The sequence below is a fragment of the Ornithorhynchus anatinus genome, chromosome X2 (genome assembly GCF_004115215.2).
Source record: "Ornithorhynchus anatinus isolate Pmale09 chromosome X2, mOrnAna1.pri.v4, whole genome shotgun sequence".
NCBI classification, from domain to species: domain Eukaryota; kingdom Metazoa; phylum Chordata; class Mammalia; order Monotremata; family Ornithorhynchidae; genus Ornithorhynchus; species Ornithorhynchus anatinus.
Window position 1 is genome coordinate 3,674,118 of NC_041750.1, and position 16,485 is coordinate 3,690,602.

A 16,485-nucleotide genomic window follows, 5' to 3' on the forward strand; every position below is an offset into this window, starting at 1 on the left:
TGCCCTGTATCTATCCCAGCGCTTAGAACAGTGCTCGGCACATAGTAAGCGCTTAACAAATACCAACGTTATTATTATTCTCTGGGCCTCAGTTCCCTCATCTGTAAAAGGGGAATGAAGACTGGGAGCCTCACGTGGGACCACCTCATTCCCCTGTATCTCCCCCAGCGCTCAGAACGGTGCTCTGCACGTAGTAAGCGCTTAATAAATACCAGCGTGATTCTTCTTCTCTGGGCCTCAGCTCCCTCATCTGTAAAAGGGGGTTGAAGACTGGGACCCTCCCGCGGGAACCACCTCATTCCCCTGTCTCTCCCCCGGCGCTTGGAACGGTGCTCTGCACCGACATTATTATTAAACAATAAGTACAATGGAATGAATGGGGGGGGTGGGGGCAGGCTGGGAAGGCCTCCTGGAGGAGGAGAGCTCTCCGGAGGGCTTTGCAGAGGGGAGGAGAGTTGGTTGGGCGGGTGTCGGGGGGAGGCCGTCCCGCCCCTCCCCGGGAGGGGAGGAGAGGAGGCCGCCATGGCGGGCGGGGGCCTCCCTGCTAAGGACCATGTCGTGCTCCCCGCCCGGATCCCCGCGCTCAGGGTGGTGGTAAGGCACAGACGCCCCCTCCTCTTCCTCCTCCCCACCTCTCTCCTTCATCTCCCCACCCCCTCCTTTCCCCATCCTCTCTCCTCCCCTTTCCCCATCCTCTCTCCTCCCCTTTCCCCATCCTCTTTCCTCCCCCGTTATCCCCGCGGCACTTCCCCCCCCCCCCCCCCCCCCCCCCAAATCTTTCCACTCTGCTCGGGCCGGCGAGGGGCAATCTGGTGGTGGGTGAGAACAGCGGGCAGGTGGTCCCGCAGCCAGGGAGGCCCACTCCTCCCTCCGTTCGGACTTCCCGCTTGGTTTCGTTTCCAGTTCGCATTCCCTGGCCGGGAGCCCTCGCCCGCTTTGTCTCTCCCTGTCCATCTGGCACCTTTCATTCATTCATTCGATAGTATTTACTGAGCGCTTACTATGTGCAGGGCACTGCAATAATAATGTTGGTATTTGTTAAGCGCTTCCTATGTACGGGGGCCTCAGGGTGGCCCACGTGAGGCTCACGGTCTTGTACTAAGCGCTCGGAGTGGACAGATCGGCACCCGTGTCCCCTCGGAAAGGGGATGGAAAAGGGACGGGCAGAGGACGCGGGGAACCACCCCGGCCCCTAAAACTCTCTCTCAGAGCTAGTGGTGGTATTGGTGGTATTGATTAAGTGCTTACCGTGGGGAGGGCGCTCCACTAAATTCTGGAAAAGAAAGAAAAACACCGACCCTCCCGGTGTAAGGTGAGGAAGGGTTTGGCGACAAGACGCGACGGGAAAAATGTCGTTTTCCCCCCGCTCGACTGTCTGCCCTTTGCGGGCGGGAATCCTATCTACCAACCGTTGGACTCTCCCAAGCGTTTCGCCCAGTGCCCCGCACTCAGAGCTCCTTGAGGACAGGGATTGTGGCTCGCTAATCGTAGTGGATTCTCCCAAGTGCTTAGTCCGGTGCTCTGCGCCCGCACAGTAAATTGTAATAATAATAATTATGGTATCTGTTAAGTGCTTCCTATGGACCAGGCGCTGTACTAAGCGCTGGGGTGGATGCAAGCAAATCGGGTTGGACACAGTCCCTGCTCCACGTGGGGCTCACGGTCTCAATCCCCGTTTTACAGACGAGGGAACTGAGGCCCAGAGAGATTAAGAGATTTGCCCAAGGTCCCTCAACAGGTGGCGGAGCCGGGATGAGGACCCGTGTCCTTCCGACTCCCGGGCCCGAGCTCCATCTCCTGTGCCGTGCTGCTTCTCATCGTGTCTGACTCGGCTGTTCTCTCCGAGGGGCTTAGCACCTCAATTGTTACATAAATATTTTAGACTCCAAATGCCCCTCGAGGGTAGGTTCTGTCTGTGCCCTCCGCTTTCGGCGGGGAGGGTCCCCCCGGCTAAGATCGGCCACTGGGAATATCGGCAAGTTCACGGAAACAGGGAACACCAGCATCCCGCGGAGGAGGCCATCCGACAACCGAACTGGGAAAGGACCTCGGGCGGGACCCGTGGCCCCTTCCCGAAGCTCGGACACACCGGCCACAAGACCCTTCCCTCTCCATTCCCCTCCGCCTGCTGCTGAGCGGGTCGGGGTGAAAGGCCGCGGGGGGCCGGTGAGGGGCTCTCCCCTCCTGGACGGAACCGTCCCGAACCCCACGTTCAGACGCAGCTTTTAAACGGGCCGAGGTTCGAGCCGGGACCCTGCCGGACCCAGCTTGGACCTTGTGAGAGCCCCTCTCCCGCCCGTTCCCTGCAGAAGAAATGCCCCCTTGTCCCCGGTCCACCTCCCTGACCCCCCTACCCCGGGCACCCCCAGGAGGACCCTAAGAGAAGCAGTGTGGCTCAGTGGAAAGAGCACGGGGCTCTGGAGTCAGAGTTCATGGGTTCGAATCCCGGCTCGGCCACTTGTTAGCTGGGTGACTTTGGGCAAGTCACTTAACTTCTCTGTGCCTCAGTTACCTCATCTGTAAAATGGGGATTAAGACTGTGAGCCCCACGTGGGACAACCTGATTCCCCTGTCCCCAGCGCTTAGAACGGTGCTCGGCACATAGTAAGCGCTTAACAAATACCAACATTGTTGTGATTATTAGGACTGGCTTCCGACTGACATTTGGCCCGGGGTAGAGGGATGAGGCCGGGGGGACGGAGGGCAGTTGCGGCAAGGGAAGGAGGGAGATTCCGAATGGGCCCGGGCGAAGCTCGGGAAGAGAGGAGGCAGAGGCGGGACGGGGAAGGAGAGGCGCTTTCGACACCTTAAAATCCGACGGACGGTTGAGGGCCGGCGAAGGCTACGTCCTCCGTCTTGTCCAGGGGAGAACCCGACCCGCCTGCCCCCTGGGCAGATGGACGGGGCGGGGGGGAGTCGTCCAGGGGCCGGGCCCGATCTCTTCCCCCCTTCCGACCGGAGTTTCAGTGGGGTGAGCCCTGCCCTCCTCTTCCCGTCCAACAACCAATTCCAGGAAATGTCATCCTGATTGTTTCAGTCTGAGTCAGCGGTGGCTTCCGGGCTTTAGAGTAGGTAAAACAGTCGGGGAAGATCTGAGGGCAGATGGGGGTAAACTGTGTGAGCGGGCGTTCGTCGGTGCGCATCTGTGGGCAACTGTGGGTGTCTCCGTGTGTGTCTGTGTGAACTGGGGTGGGGGAAATCAAAAGAGATGTGGAGGAATGCTTCGGCAGGAAATGACGACTCTGCAGAGCTCCCTTCAAGGGGGTCAGAAACTTCGGATGCGAGAGCTGGGGCAGGGGTCGGCTGTGGAGCACTCGAGCCGGGCGGCCCGGTGCTCCTTGCGTGGAAAAGCCCCCCCGTCCGCTAGTAAATTGTTTCAGGTCCAGTCTCCCCCACCAGCCTGGAAGCTCCTTGAGGTCAGGGATCGGGCCCGCTAACTCTATCCTACTCTCCCAAGCGCCCTCGTCCAGTGCTGCGCACGCAGAAGACTGTAATAATAACAATAATGTTGGTATTTGTATTTGTTAAGCGCTCACTATGTGCCGAGCACCGTTCTAAGCTCTGGGGTAAACACAGGGGAATCAGGTCGTCCCACGTGGGGCTCCCAGTCTTCATCCCCATTTTACAGATGAGGGAACTGAGGCCCAGAGAAGTGAAGTGACTCGCCCACAGTCACCCGGCCGACAAGTGGCGGAGCCGGGATTCGAGCTCATGAGCCCTGACTCCAAAGCCCGTGCTCTTTCCACTGCGCCACGCTGCTTCTCATTTAAGCGCTTACTATGTACAAAGCACCGTTCTAAGTGCTGGGGGGATACAAGGTGATCAGGTTGTCCCACATGGGGCTCCCAGTCTTCATCCCCATTTTGCAGATGAGGGAACTGAGGGGCCGAGAAGTTAAGTGACTCGCCCCAAGTCACACAGCTGACAAGTGGCGGAGCCGGGATTTGAACTCATGATCTCTGACTCCCCAACCCGTGCTCTGTCCACCGAGCCACGCTGCTTATGTTGGTTTTTGTTAAGCGCTTACTACGTGCCGAGCACTGTTCTAAGCGCTGCGGGGGTCATACAGGGTCATCAGGTTGTCCCACGTGAGGATCCCGGTTAATCACCAATTTTACAGATGAGGTCACTGAGGCCCAGTGAAGCGACTCGCCCACAGTCACACAGCTGACGAGTGGCAGAGCCGGGAGTCGAACCCGTGACCTCTGGCTCCGAAGCCCAGGCTCTTTCCACTAAGCCGCGACTGTAAGCTCTCCGAGGGGCGGGATCACGTTCACTAAGTCTTTTAGGCCTCTCCCCAGGGCTCAGTCCAGCACCGTGCCCCCAGTAGACAGGAAGCCCCTCGCGGGCCGGGACCAGAGCAGTTGGACTCTCCCGTGCTCTGCCCCCCAGTAGGTGCTCGGGACCCGCGCTCGATCGAGAGTCGGGCTGAGATGGAGAGCGGTCCCCTGAGCTTCCGCCTGGCTTCTCCCTGCCGTTGGCCCACAGGACTTCATCGACTTAACCCAGGAGGCGGCGCCGACCACCCAGGCCCCCGACGGGCCGGGGGTGATCGACCTGACGGGGCCGGACGACGACCACCACCACGACGACCGGGCCGGCCCGCCCGGGTTCCCCCGCGCCAGAGACCCCCGTGCGGCCCCGGGTCCCTCGGGGGCCGCCCCGCGCGTCCAGGATGAAGAGGGGTGGACAGGCGGCGGCCACCAGGCTCCCGGACGGCCGCCGTCGGGGGTCGGGAAGGACCTCCGTCCCCCGGCCGCAGAGGGGCCGGGGCGTCGCCCCTCTCCGGGGTCCGGCTCGGAGCCGGGCTGCAGCCCCGCTTCGAGGAACGGCGGCGTGGGGTCCCCGGGGCGCCTGCGCCTCGCCTCCGACACCCGCTCCCCGTCGCCGGGGGCCCGCGGGGAGCGGGACGGGGGCGGCCCCGCCGAGCCGTCCGAAGACCCGCCGCCTGCCCCGTTCGCCGGCCCGTCCCGGGCGGAGGAGCCCCCGGCCGGGGCGGCCGGCCCTTCCCCCGCCGGCCGGGCCCACGGCCGGCCCTGTTTGCACAGACTGAAGTATTTCCAGAGACCCCCGGTGCACCACCTCTTCTTCCAGACCCTCATCCAGGACAAGGATGTGCTAGAGGTGAGCTCGCAGAGGCCCCGGCCGGCCGGGGGGGGAGACCCGGGGAGGGACCCAGGCGGACCGGGGCGGGGGGCTGGGGTGACCAGAGAAGAAGGGACAGGAGCCAGGGGTTGGAACCGGGGGTCAAGGGAGGAGCCGGGGGTGGAGTCGATGGGGGCAGGGTCTGAGGAGGGGTCAGAGGGTGGGGAGAGCGAGGGGCACCTTAGGGGACCCTCCAGTTTCTTCGAATAATGATGGTGTCTGTCGAGCACTTACTACGTAATAATAATGTTGGTATTTGTTAAGCGCTCACTATGTGCCGAGCACCGTTCTAAGCGCTGGGGTAGACATAGGGGAATCAGGTCGTCCCACGTGGGGCTCCCAGTCTTCATCCCCATTTTACAGATGAGGGAACTGAGGCCCAGAGAAGTGAAGTGACTCGCCCACGGTCACCCGGCCGACAAGTGGCAGAGCCGGGATTCGAACTCATGAGCCCTGACTCCAAAGCCCGTGCTCTTTCCACTGAGCCACGCTGCTTCTCTACGTGTCAGGCGCCGTCCTAAGCACCGGAGGGAATCCGAGCTAATCGCGTTACGATTGGCCTTAATAATAACCGTGGCGTTTGGTGAGCGCTTATTTTGTGCCAGGCACTGTACTGAGCGCTGGGGTGACCTTGGGCGAATCCCTGAGTCTCTCTGTGCCTCAGTCCCCCCTTCTGTAAAACGGGGATGAAGACAGCGAGCTCCATGTAGGACGGGGCACGCGGGTGATGCCCGTCCACGTTTGGTTCCGTGGTCTGTCTCCCCGCCTCTAGACCGTGAGCCCGTCGTCGGGTAGGGACGGTCTCTATCTGCTGCCGAACTGCACTCTCCAAGCGCTTAGTCCGGTGCTCGGCGCACGGTAAGCGCTCAATAAATACGACCGAACGAACCAACGGGGACCGCTTCCGACCCGGTTACAGCTCGGGTCTACCCCGGCGCCCGGAGCAGTGCGTGCCACGTGGTAAGCGCTTAACGAGTACCACGATGGATTACGGGGCGCCGAGCACCGGACCGAGCCCCGGGAGAGTCGAGCAGAGTCAGCGACGGCGAGCCCCGCCCCCCGGGCGGTGGACCGGCCCGCGTGCCGAGCCCCGGGAGAGTCGAATAGGGTCAGCGGCCACCAGCCCTGCCCCCCAGGAGCTTCCAGCGTCCCACGTGCAGAGCACCGGCGCGAGCCCCGGGAGAGTACAGTCGGGTGGGCCCGTCGTCTCCGCAGAGGCAGGGGGTCCGCCCGGCGGAGCCCATCCCCCAGCGGAGGCTGAGCATGATCGCCAGCACCATGGAGGAGGACGTCCCCCGGGCCACGCTGCAGCTCCTCATGGACTTCGTGTCCCCCCAGCACTACCCGCCCGGGGACCTGGTGGCCCACGTCATCCACAAGATCCTGCTGGTCACCGACAGCTTGGACCTCCTCAAAGACGCCTACGTGCTGCTCCTGAAGATCCAGCAGTACGGGGGGGCTCCCGGGCCGGGGGGGGGTCGGCCGGGGGACGTGGCATCCGGTCCGTCCTCCCGGGGCTAGCCCGCCGCGGGCACCGCCCCCCGACCGATAATCACTCACTGGCCGTCGGGAACGTAAAAATTGGGGTCGGTGGAGGGCGCTTACTACGTCCCGAGAACTAGGCCGAGCACCGGGGTGGTTCAAGGCGACCGGACACCGTCTGCGTCCCACCCGGGGCGCGCGGCCCAAGTCGCGGGGAGAAGGAGCAGGGTGGCCGAGAGGATAGAGCACGGGCCGGGGAGTCGGCCGGACCCGGTTCCTGTGCCGGCTCCGCCGCCTGTCCGCCGCGGGTGACCTTGGACGAGTCGCTTCATTTTTCCGGGCCTCAGTTACCTCATCCGGACCTAGCTTCTCATCCCGGCTCCGCCGCTCGTCCGTGGTGCGTCACCTTGGGTGGCTCCGCGGAAAGAGCCCGGGCTTCGGAGTCAGAGGTCGTGGGTTCGACTCCCGGCCCTGCCACTTGGCAGCCGTGTGACCGTGGGCGAGTCGCTTCCCTTCTCTGCGCCTCATATTACCTCATCTGTAATATGGGGATTAACCGTGAGCCTCGCGTGGGACGACCTGATTACCCTGTATCTCCCCCGGCGCTCAGAACAGGGCTCTGCACATAGTAAGCGCTTAACAAATACCAGCGTTATTACTTCACTTCTAGACCGTGAGCCCGTCGTCGGGTAGGGATCGTCTCTATCTGTTGCCCGACTGTACTTTCCGAGCGCTCAGTCTAGTGCCCTGCACACGGTAAGCGCTCGAAAATACGACGGAATGAACAAGTGAAGTGCCTTGCCCAAGGTCACACGCCAGACAAGTGGCGGAGCTGGGATTGGAACCCAGGTCCGGGTTCAGGCCACCAGGCCGGGCCGCTTCCCCGAGGACCCGACAGGACCTCGAGGACCTGACGGTCTAAGCGTTGGGAGAGTCGGATAGAGCGTGCGCACGGTGTGCAGAGCACTGGACTGAGAGCTTGAGAGGGTCCAATAAGTAGAGTTTGTAGGCTGGCTTCCTGCCCTCGAGGAGCTTCCGGTCCCTGGAGTGGCCACTTTATTGTTCTATTCCGTCCTCGTTCTCTCCCGAGTGCTCCGCACACAATAGGCGCTCAGTAAATAGGAGATCGAACTTATTGCCGGAGGGAGGGAGGGAGGGAGGGGGCGGGTGTCGGGGTGAGGCCGGGGGTGGGGGCCCGTCTCCGGAGCGGGGAGGGGGTTGGGGTTCCGCCGTGACCCCCCCACCCCCACCCCGGGCCGGCCCGGTGGCCCCGAGGCTGACGGCCACCGCTTGGCTTTCAGGCTGCACCCCGCCAACGTCAACTCGGTGCAGTGGAACTGGGAGATGCTTCGGTCTGTCATGGAGGCGCAGGTACGGCCCCGCTCACCCGGGCGGAGGGACCCCCTCCCCCCACCAAATCCCGACGTCGGCGGGGACCCCGCGGCCCACGTCCACCTTCCCCCCCGAAAGCCCGAGGGTCTCCCGAGGGGCTTGGTGGTCCCCGCTAGGCCGCTGGGGCCACTGACCGGGGGAGGTGGGGCCGGTCCCGGGGCACCTCAAGGCCCCCGCGGAGCAAGCACGGGTCGGGGGTCCGGACCGCGGTGCCCACGGAAACGGTCCCACGGCCGGGGCACCGGGCCCCGGCGCATATGCCGGGCTGGTGCGGCTCCGAAGAACCGTTGCATGTGTTAAGCGCTTACTATGTGCCGGGCACCGTGCTAAGCGCTGGGGTAGAGCGCAGCAAATCCTGTCGGATACAGTCCCTGCCCCACGTGGGGCTCACGGTCTCAATCCCCATTTTATAATGAGGGCACTGAGGCCCAGGGAAGTGAAGTGACCTGCCCGAGGTCACGCAGCAGACACACGGCGCCGCCGGGGTTAGGACCCGCGACCGCCTGACTCCCTGCCCTGTGCTGTAGCCGCTGAGCCACGCTGCTTCTCCAGCTTGGTGCCCACGGTCGCGGCGTTTACCGAGGGGAACCCCAACAACCCGGGCCCGGGCGTGGGGGGCCCGGGGCAGGGACGAGAGCAGCCCGGGGATGAGGGCCCGGTCGGGGGAGGGAGAGGAAGGGGCGGCCCGGAGTGAAAACCCAGGGCTCCTTTCGGGGCAACCGGTCCCGAGAGCCAGGTGGTATGGACATTTACCCCCACGCCCTCTCTCCGGACCTCCGCCGACGGGCAGGGGTGGACCCGGCGACGGGGAGACGGCCCTCTTCGCCCCTCACCCCCAGCGAGTCAGGAGGCGGAAGCTTCGCCTCCAGGGGGGCGCCCCCCCCCCCCCCGCCCCGGGCACCCCTCGGGGTGACCCCGCGCTCCGCCTCCTCCCCGGCAGGCGCCGCCGCCCCGCCGCCTCTACTTCCTGCGCTACGTGGTGCAGACGCTGCAGGACGACTTCCAGAACGCCCTGCGGCGCCACTGGCAGCAGCTGCAGGGGTCCATCGTCAGCTCCGTGCTCTCCTGCGACAAGCAGCCGAACAACATCAGGTGACCCCCCCCCCGCCCCCGGCCCCCGGGAGCCCCAGCTCCCGGGCCTCGGGGGAAGGCGATAACGATAATGACCACGACGACCGCGGTATCTGTCGAGCGCTTACTCCGCCCCGGGCGACGTATTAGGCGGGCTCGGGCTTGGGAGTCAGAGATCGTGGGTTCGGATCCCAGCTCCGCCCCTCGTCAGCTGGGTGACTTTGGGCAAGTGACTTCACTCCTCTGTGCCTCAGTGACCTCGTCTGTAACCGATCGTGATCGTGAGCCCCGCCCGATTACTACACGGACTGCGCCCAGCCCGATTGCCTTCCAACTCCCCCAGCACTTGCCCGGCGCACAGTAAGCGCTTAACGACGACCGTATTTACTATCATCACCCAGACTATTTATCGAGCCCCTCTTGGGTGCAGCACACTGCACTGGGCTCCTGCGGGAGACCGGTAGAACTGGGAATCGCCGAAGCGCTTACTCTGTGCCAAGCACTGTACTGAGCACTGGGGCCGTTACAAGACCGTCGGTGCAGCGGCACCCGGCTGACCCACCGGTTGGCATCGTGCCCCATTAAAGGCTCGGCTCCAAGAGACCTTCCCCGACTTTGGCGGTGTTACTATTAATATGACATTCTATTATTATACGTCATAGTACGTGTGCTAACCACTCACCGCGTGCCAGACGGCGTGCTAGGGGATACGGGCTCATCAGGACGGGCCCAGTCCGTATCCCACGAGGGGCTCCCGGTCTTCGTCCCCGTTTTACAGCGTGGCCCAGAGAAGTGAAGCGACTTCAGAAGGCCGCGCGGCGGACGGGTGGCAGAGCCGGGATGAGAACGTGGGTCCTCCCTCTGTCTCCCGGCCCCCGGGCGCTTTCCACCGGGCCGCGCTGCTTCTCGATCCCAACGGGCCCGACCCTCCACGTGGGAGGGGTGAGGGAGAAGGGGGGTCCCGGCCCCACTGGAGGCCACGGGGCGAGGCCGCCGCCGCCCGCCCGCGGTCCGAGGGGCCCCCGCGACGCCCGCGCCGTGCCACGCTCCAGCGCCCGCTCCCCGTCCGTGGCAGGGACGTGATCTCCTGGCTGGTCCGGGAAGTGACCGGCATGGGGACCGACCAGGACCGGGACCAGGACCCCCAGGCCGGCGGCACCTGGCCGAACCCCGCACGCGACGGGCCGGAAGGCAGTCAGCAGTGAGTGTCGGGCCGCGCCGGCCCGGGGAGGCGGCTCGGGGCCCGTCGCGCCTCTCGGACCCCCCCCCAGACCCACCTGGAGGGGAACGGGACTGGATTAAGGGGAGAGGGGCCGGACGCAGATAACCGCGAGGGGAGGGCCCGGAGAGCTCCCTGGGGGAGACCCCGACCCCGGGGATGGCGGGCCCCCCCCCCCCCCCCGCCCCGCCCCGCGTCCTCCTCCGCCCGGGCCGCCCCGAGGCGAGGCTGGGGGGTCCTCGCCGAGTCCGGCCCATCTCCCGACCCGCGGGGCGGCGGGCACAGGGTGGTGTGCTGCCTGCAGCGGATGCTGTCCATGGCCGTGGAGGTGGACCGCTCCCCAACCTGCAGCTCCGCCAAGATCGCCAACAAGATGTTCGACGCGGTGCTGGCCATCCCCGAGCGCGGCCAGAGGTGAGAGGTCGGGCGCCGCGGCCTCCCGCCTGGGCGGCCCCGGCCGGACCGTCCCATCCCATCCCTCCCGTCCTCTCTCCCCCCGCAGCCCCAGATGGGCGCTCGGGGGGGGGGGGGGTCACCCGGGGACACCTCCGGGCGGGCACGGGGAGGCTCCGTTCCGGCAGTTGGGTTCAGCTCCGCCGCGGGGGCCGGGGGAGACCCTTCCCACCTCCCGTCCCCCCCCCCGCGGCCGGCCGCCCCTCCGTCCCCCGGCCGACGTGACCGGGCGGACGGAGCGCTCTCCCCCGGGCGGCACCCCAGAGCTGAGCTGTAAACAAGATCTCTGCCAACCCCGCGGCCCGGGCCCCGCCCGGTTAGCCGTTACCCGGCCACCCCCCCGGGCCTCCGCTCAGCCGATGGGGCGGTCGCCTTGGAAACCCAGCCCCCCCCCCCATGGGGCGGGGGCCGGCGGACGGAGCCGACCTCGGGCCCGGGGCACAAACACCACCCGCTTTTCGGCCGGGCGGACGCCGTGTACCCGGCGGAGGGCTGCCCTCCCCCCGAGGGGCCGGGCCTGCCCGAGAGGCGGCTCGGCAGCGAGGGGATAATCCCCCGACCTCCCATCCCCTCTCCCCGGCAAAGCGGGCCCCCCGCCTCCTCCCATCCGGTCGGTCACGGGCGTTTCCCGAGCACCCCCCGTCCGGTCGTATTTACCGAGCGCCTAGCGCGTGCGAAGCTCTGTGCCGAGCCCTCGGGAGAGTACAACGGTCCACAGACACGTTGCCTGCCCACCGACGGGCTCACGGTCGAGACGGGGGGAGAGAGACGGCAGGACAAATAAATACACCCGCGGTTACGGATTTAAGTGGCGTGGGGCCGGAAGGGGGGACGTCAGGGTGAGGCAGAAGGGAGTGGGAGAAGGGGGAAGGCCTCCCGGAGGAGATGGGCCTTCGAGAAGGCTTCGAAGCGGGGGAGGGTCACCGGGGGATTTGAGGAGGGAGGGGGGGTCCAGGACAGAGGCGGGACCCGGGCGGGGAGGTCGGCGGGCCGGCGGGGCGTGGGCTTGGGAGTCAGAGGTCACGAGTTCGGATCCCGGCTCTGCCACTCGTCGGCCGCGTGACCGTGGGTGGGCCGGTCACTTCACTTCTCTGGGCCTCATCTGTAAAATGGGGATTAACCGTGAGCCTCACGTGGGACGAGCCGATGGCCCCGCATCTCCGCCGGCGCTTAGAACGGTGCTCGGCCCACAGTGAGGCGCTTAACAAATACCAAGGTCATTATGGAGAAGCAGCGTGGCGCAGTGGAAAGAGCACGGGCTTTGGAGTCAGGGCTCATGAGTTCGAATCCCGGCTCTGCCACTTGTCGGCCGGGTGACCGTGGGCGAGTCACTTCACTTCTCGGCGCCTCAGTTCCCTCATCTGTAAAATGGGGATGAAGACTGGGAGCCCCACGTGGGACGACCTGATTCCCCTGTGTTTACCCCAGCGCTCAGAACGGCGCTCGGCCCATAGTGAGCGCTTAACAAATACCGACATCATTATTATTATTCTTCCTCCCTCTGGTTTCCAGGAAGATCTTCTTCACCACCATGGAGAGCCACCTGCTCCGCTGCAAACTGCTAGAGATGATGTTCTTTCACAGCTGCAAGGAGCCCACCACCCTGCCCCTGTCCCTGGCTCAGGCCCTGCACTTCCTGGCCAACGCCACGTCGCTGCTCCCCTGCCGGGTGGGTACCCGCCCCCGGTACGGACCCCCTCCCCGACTCCGGGCTCGGCGCCGGGGACGCGTCCCGGCCCCGCCCCGATCGTCCCGTCGGCTGAGCGCTCACTACGTGTCCTAAACTCCGGGGGGGGGTCCAGCACGACGGAATCGGCGGACGCGTCCCCTGCCCGGAACGAGCTTCCGGTCAACGGTCTGCTGAGAAGCGGCTCGGCCTCGTGATAACGTCGGTATCTGTTAAGCGCTCACTACGTGCGGAGCGCCGTACTGAGCGCCGGGGTAGATACGGGGTCATCGGGTCGTCCCACGTGAGGCTCACGGTTAATCCCCATTTGACAGAGGAGGTCACTGAGGCCCGGGGAATAATAATAGTAATGGTGGCATTTGTTAAGCGCTTACTACGTGCAGAGCGCTGTTCTAAGCGCTGGGGTAGACCCAGGGGAATCGGGTCGTCCCACGTGGGGCTCCCAGTCTTCATCCCCATTTTACAGATGAGGGAACTGAGGCCCAGAGAAGCGAAGCGACTCGCCCACGGTCACCCGGCTGACAAGCGGCGGAGCCGGGATTCGAACTCACGACCTCTGACTCCCAAGCCCGGCCTGGCGGATAGAACCCGGACCTGGGAGTCGGGAGGACCCGGGTTCTAATCCCGGTCTGCCGGGTGACCTGGGGCGAGTCACTTCACTTCCCTCAGCCAAAGTTACCTCGTCTGGAGAACGGGGATGAAGGCTGGGCGCCCCGGGCGGGACAACCTGATGACCCTGTATCTACCCCAGTGCTCGGAACGGTGTTCGGCACATAGTAAGCGCTTGGCAGACACCACGGTCGCTATTATTATTATTACTGTTACGTATCATCGTTACATAGTTATCGTCATCATTACTATTATCATTCTTCTGATCCCGGCTCCCCCATTTTTCTGCCGGGCGGACAGGCCCCTAACCGATCTGTGCCTCGGCGTCCTCGTGTCTAAACCGGGGACTAAACACCGGTCCTCCCTCCCGCTCGCGACCCTTGCGAGGCGGGGACTGTGTCCGACCTGACGATCGCGTACCTCCCCCAGCGCTTCGCCCGTAGCCCGGGCCCAACCGGCCCGTCGATTACCGTTCTTACCGTCGTCGCTGTCCCCGAGCACTTAATACGGACCCTCCGTGCTCCTCTCCGGGGGGCGGCGGGGGGGGGGGAGAGGGGACGTCGCTCTCGAGGAGGGGCGCCTCCGGCCCCGAGGCCACCGACGTCTGATTTCGGTCTCCGCCGCAGGACGAGGAGGAGAAGTGGCAGAGTTGGGACGAGCTGATAGAACATCTGCAATTACTCCTGATCAGTTACCAGCACGTTCTAACGGGTAAGCGGCCGGCGGGGAGGGGCGGGCACGGTCGATCCGAACCCCCCACCCCCCGGACCCGGGAAATTCAGCCCCGCCATCCTGGGCCTTCCCGCTCCCCCGCCAGACTTCCCCCGGTCTCCGGAATCCCACGGGGGCTCGGCGCTCGTCCTGGCCCGGGAGTCGGAAGGACCTGGGTTCTAATCCCGGCTCCGCCCGCCGGGCGGTTCGCCCTCTCTGGCCCTCGGTTACCTCGTCTGCGAAATGGGGGGGTTGGGACGGGGAGCCCCGGGAGGGTCGGGGGCCGAGTCCAACCCGATCAGCTCGCGCCCGCCTCGGAGCAGAGGCACACGTAGTCAGCGCTTAAATACCATAAAATTGAAAAAGGGCCGGCCGAGAGGCCCCGGGGCCTCCTCCCGGGTATCGGCGGGAATGTAATGGCCTGGCTCCGCCGATCTGTACGGTCCGAGCGCCCCGTACAGCGCTCTGCAGCGTAGTGAGCGCTCAGTAAATACTACTGAATGAATATTAAACCGCCGCCGGCCACCACCGGTCACCCGACTTAACCTCCGGCCCTCCCGCTCGCCGAGCCGCCCTCCCCTGCCGGCCGGGACCGATTAATAATAACGTTGGCATTGGTTAAGCGCTTACCACGTGCGGAGCGCTGTTCTGAGCGCCGGGGGAGGTACGGGGGAATGAGGCGGTCCCGCCGGAGGCTCCCGGTCTTCATCCCCGTTTTACAGACGAGGGAACCGAGGCCCAGAGAACAACGTTGGTGTTGGTTAAGCGCTTACCACGTGCGGAGCGCTGTTCTGAGCGCCGGGGGAGAGACGGGGGAATGAGGCGGTCCGGCCGGAGGCTCCCAGTTCCTCCCCGTTTGACAGACGAGGTCACCGAGGCCCAGAGGATAATAACGTTGGTGTTGGTTAAGCGCTTACCACGTGCGGAGCGCTGTGCCGAGCGCCGGGGGAGATCCGGGGGCATCGGGTTGTCCCACGGGAGGCTCGCGGTTAATCCCCATTTTCCAGACGAGGTCACTGAGGCCCGGAGAAGGGAAGTGACCGGCCCACGGTCACCCAGCTGACAAGGGGCAGAGTCGGGATTCGAACCCGTGACCTGGGCCTCCCGGGGCCGGGCTCTTTCCGCCGAGCCGCGCTTGACCGGCACACAGTGCAGAGCGCCGTGGTGGGCGCATAGTAGGCGCTTACCAGACACCGACGGGACGATTATTCTCTGGGCCTCGGTGACCTCATCCGTCAAAGGGGGATGAAGACTGGGGGCCCCACGTGGGACCCGGCCGACGCCCCCGTGTCTCCCCCGGCGCTTGGCGCGGTGCTGGGCACGTAGGAGGCGCTTGACAAGCAGCGCCGTGATTCCGGGGGTCTGAGCGCGGCGGGTCCCTCCCTCCCGCAGAGCACCTGCGCAGCCCGGTGTCGGAGCGCAAGGAGCTGCTGATCCGGGAGGCGCGGGGGGCGGCGGCGGCGGAGGACGAGGTGACGCCGCTGGACGTGGAGCTGGGGCTGCAAGCGCTCCGACAGCGCCTGCCAAGCGCGCCCGGAGCCCCGCCCCTGCACCGCGCGCTGCGCCGCCTCGGCCGCCTCTTCCTCGCCCTCCTCGCCCTCCTCCCCCCCGCCGCCGCCGCCGCCGCCCGCCGCGCCCCTCTCTGACCCCGCCCCCTGCAGGCTCCCGCCTCCTCATTGGCCACCGCTTAAATCCCCCCCCTTCTCTCCTTGGCTACAGCTCGAGCCCCGCCTCCCCATTGGCTGTACTCCGAGCCCGCCCCCTGCAGGGCGGGCTCCCGCCTTCTCATTGGCTACGTCTCGAGCCCCGCCTTCTCTCATTGGCTGCGTCTCGAGCTCCGCCTTCTCCCATCGGCTGCATCTCGAGCCCCGCCTTCTCCCATTGGCTACGTCTCGAGCCCCTTCTCCCATTGGCTACGTCTCGAGCCCCGCCTTCTCCCATTGGCTACATCTCAAAGCGCACCTTTCATTAGCTACGTCTCAGGCCCCGCCTTCTCTCATTGGCTACATCTCGAGCCCCGCCTTCCCTCATTGGCTACATCTCGAACCCCGCCTCCCCTCATTGGCTACATCTCGAGCCCCGCCTTCTCATTGGCTACATCTCGAACCCCGCCGTCTCCTTGGCCACCCCCAGCCCCGCCCCTGCAGCTCAAGCTCCTCCTCCCCTTTGAAACCTAGCAACCGCCCATCACGCACACACGCTCTCTCTCCCCCCAGCCCTCAAATTGTATATTTTGTAATAAATAATTTATATTGCAAGGAGAGAGTGTAGTTTCCTCCTTCCCTCCCCGGCCCATCCCAGGGGCCGTGTGTCCGGGGGCCGCGGGACGGGCCCCGGACCAGAGCCGTCCGGGGAACGGGAAATCCAGTGATCCTCAGAAAGTCATTTATCGCGCGCTTAACTCTGTGCCGAACATTAGGGAGGCCCGACGTCATCGGTCCTTCGCCCCTCCCCGCTCTGCGGGGGGAAAACGGCCCCTCTGGCCTGTTGAGGTCGATTCCTCCCCTCCTGGCTCAGACGGTGAGGCTGCCCGGGGGCCAAAAATGGTCTTTTTTGATGCTATCTGTTAAAGGGCTCATTCCGGGCCGGGCCCTGAACCGAGCGCCCGAGTCAAGGCGAGCCAGTCGGGATGGACGGAGTCCACGGGGGACTCGACGGTCGTCACCCTCATTTTACAGACGAGGGAAGCGCGGCACGGAGACGTAAGGCGACTCGC

General features: G+C 65.2%; 1 protein-coding gene across 1 annotated transcript; it reads left to right on the plus strand.

Annotated features, from left to right (window-relative positions):
* Window positions 1-485: 485 nt before the first annotated feature.
* Window positions 486-16,365, plus strand: SIMC1 (SUMO interacting motifs containing 1). The gene is made up of 11 exons (XM_029053342.1): window positions 486-594; window positions 4,489-5,124; window positions 6,361-6,593; window positions 7,929-7,998; window positions 8,960-9,111; window positions 10,166-10,291; window positions 10,595-10,723; window positions 12,275-12,431; window positions 13,685-13,769; window positions 15,162-15,355; window positions 16,342-16,365. The coding sequence occupies exons 1-11, from the start codon at window positions 523-525 to the stop codon at window positions 16,363-16,365; spliced, it is 1,878 nt and encodes a 625-aa protein (XP_028909175.1). The 5' UTR covers window positions 486-522.
* Window positions 16,366-16,485: the final 120 nt, after the last annotated feature.

Bases quoted from the DNA above. Each gene is read 5' to 3' on its own strand.
- SIMC1 (XM_029053342.1), top strand. From the start codon at position 523: ATGGCGGGCGGGGGCCTCCCTGCTAAGGACCATGTCGTGCTCCCCGCC. The intron at 595-4,488 runs GTAAGGCACAGA...GTTGGCCCACAG, and splicing joins TCCCCGCGCTCAGGGTGGTG to GACTTCATCGACTTAACCCA. The intron at 6,594-7,928 runs GTACGGGGGGGC...CTTGGCTTTCAG, and splicing joins CTGCTCCTGAAGATCCAGCA to GCTGCACCCCGCCAACGTCA.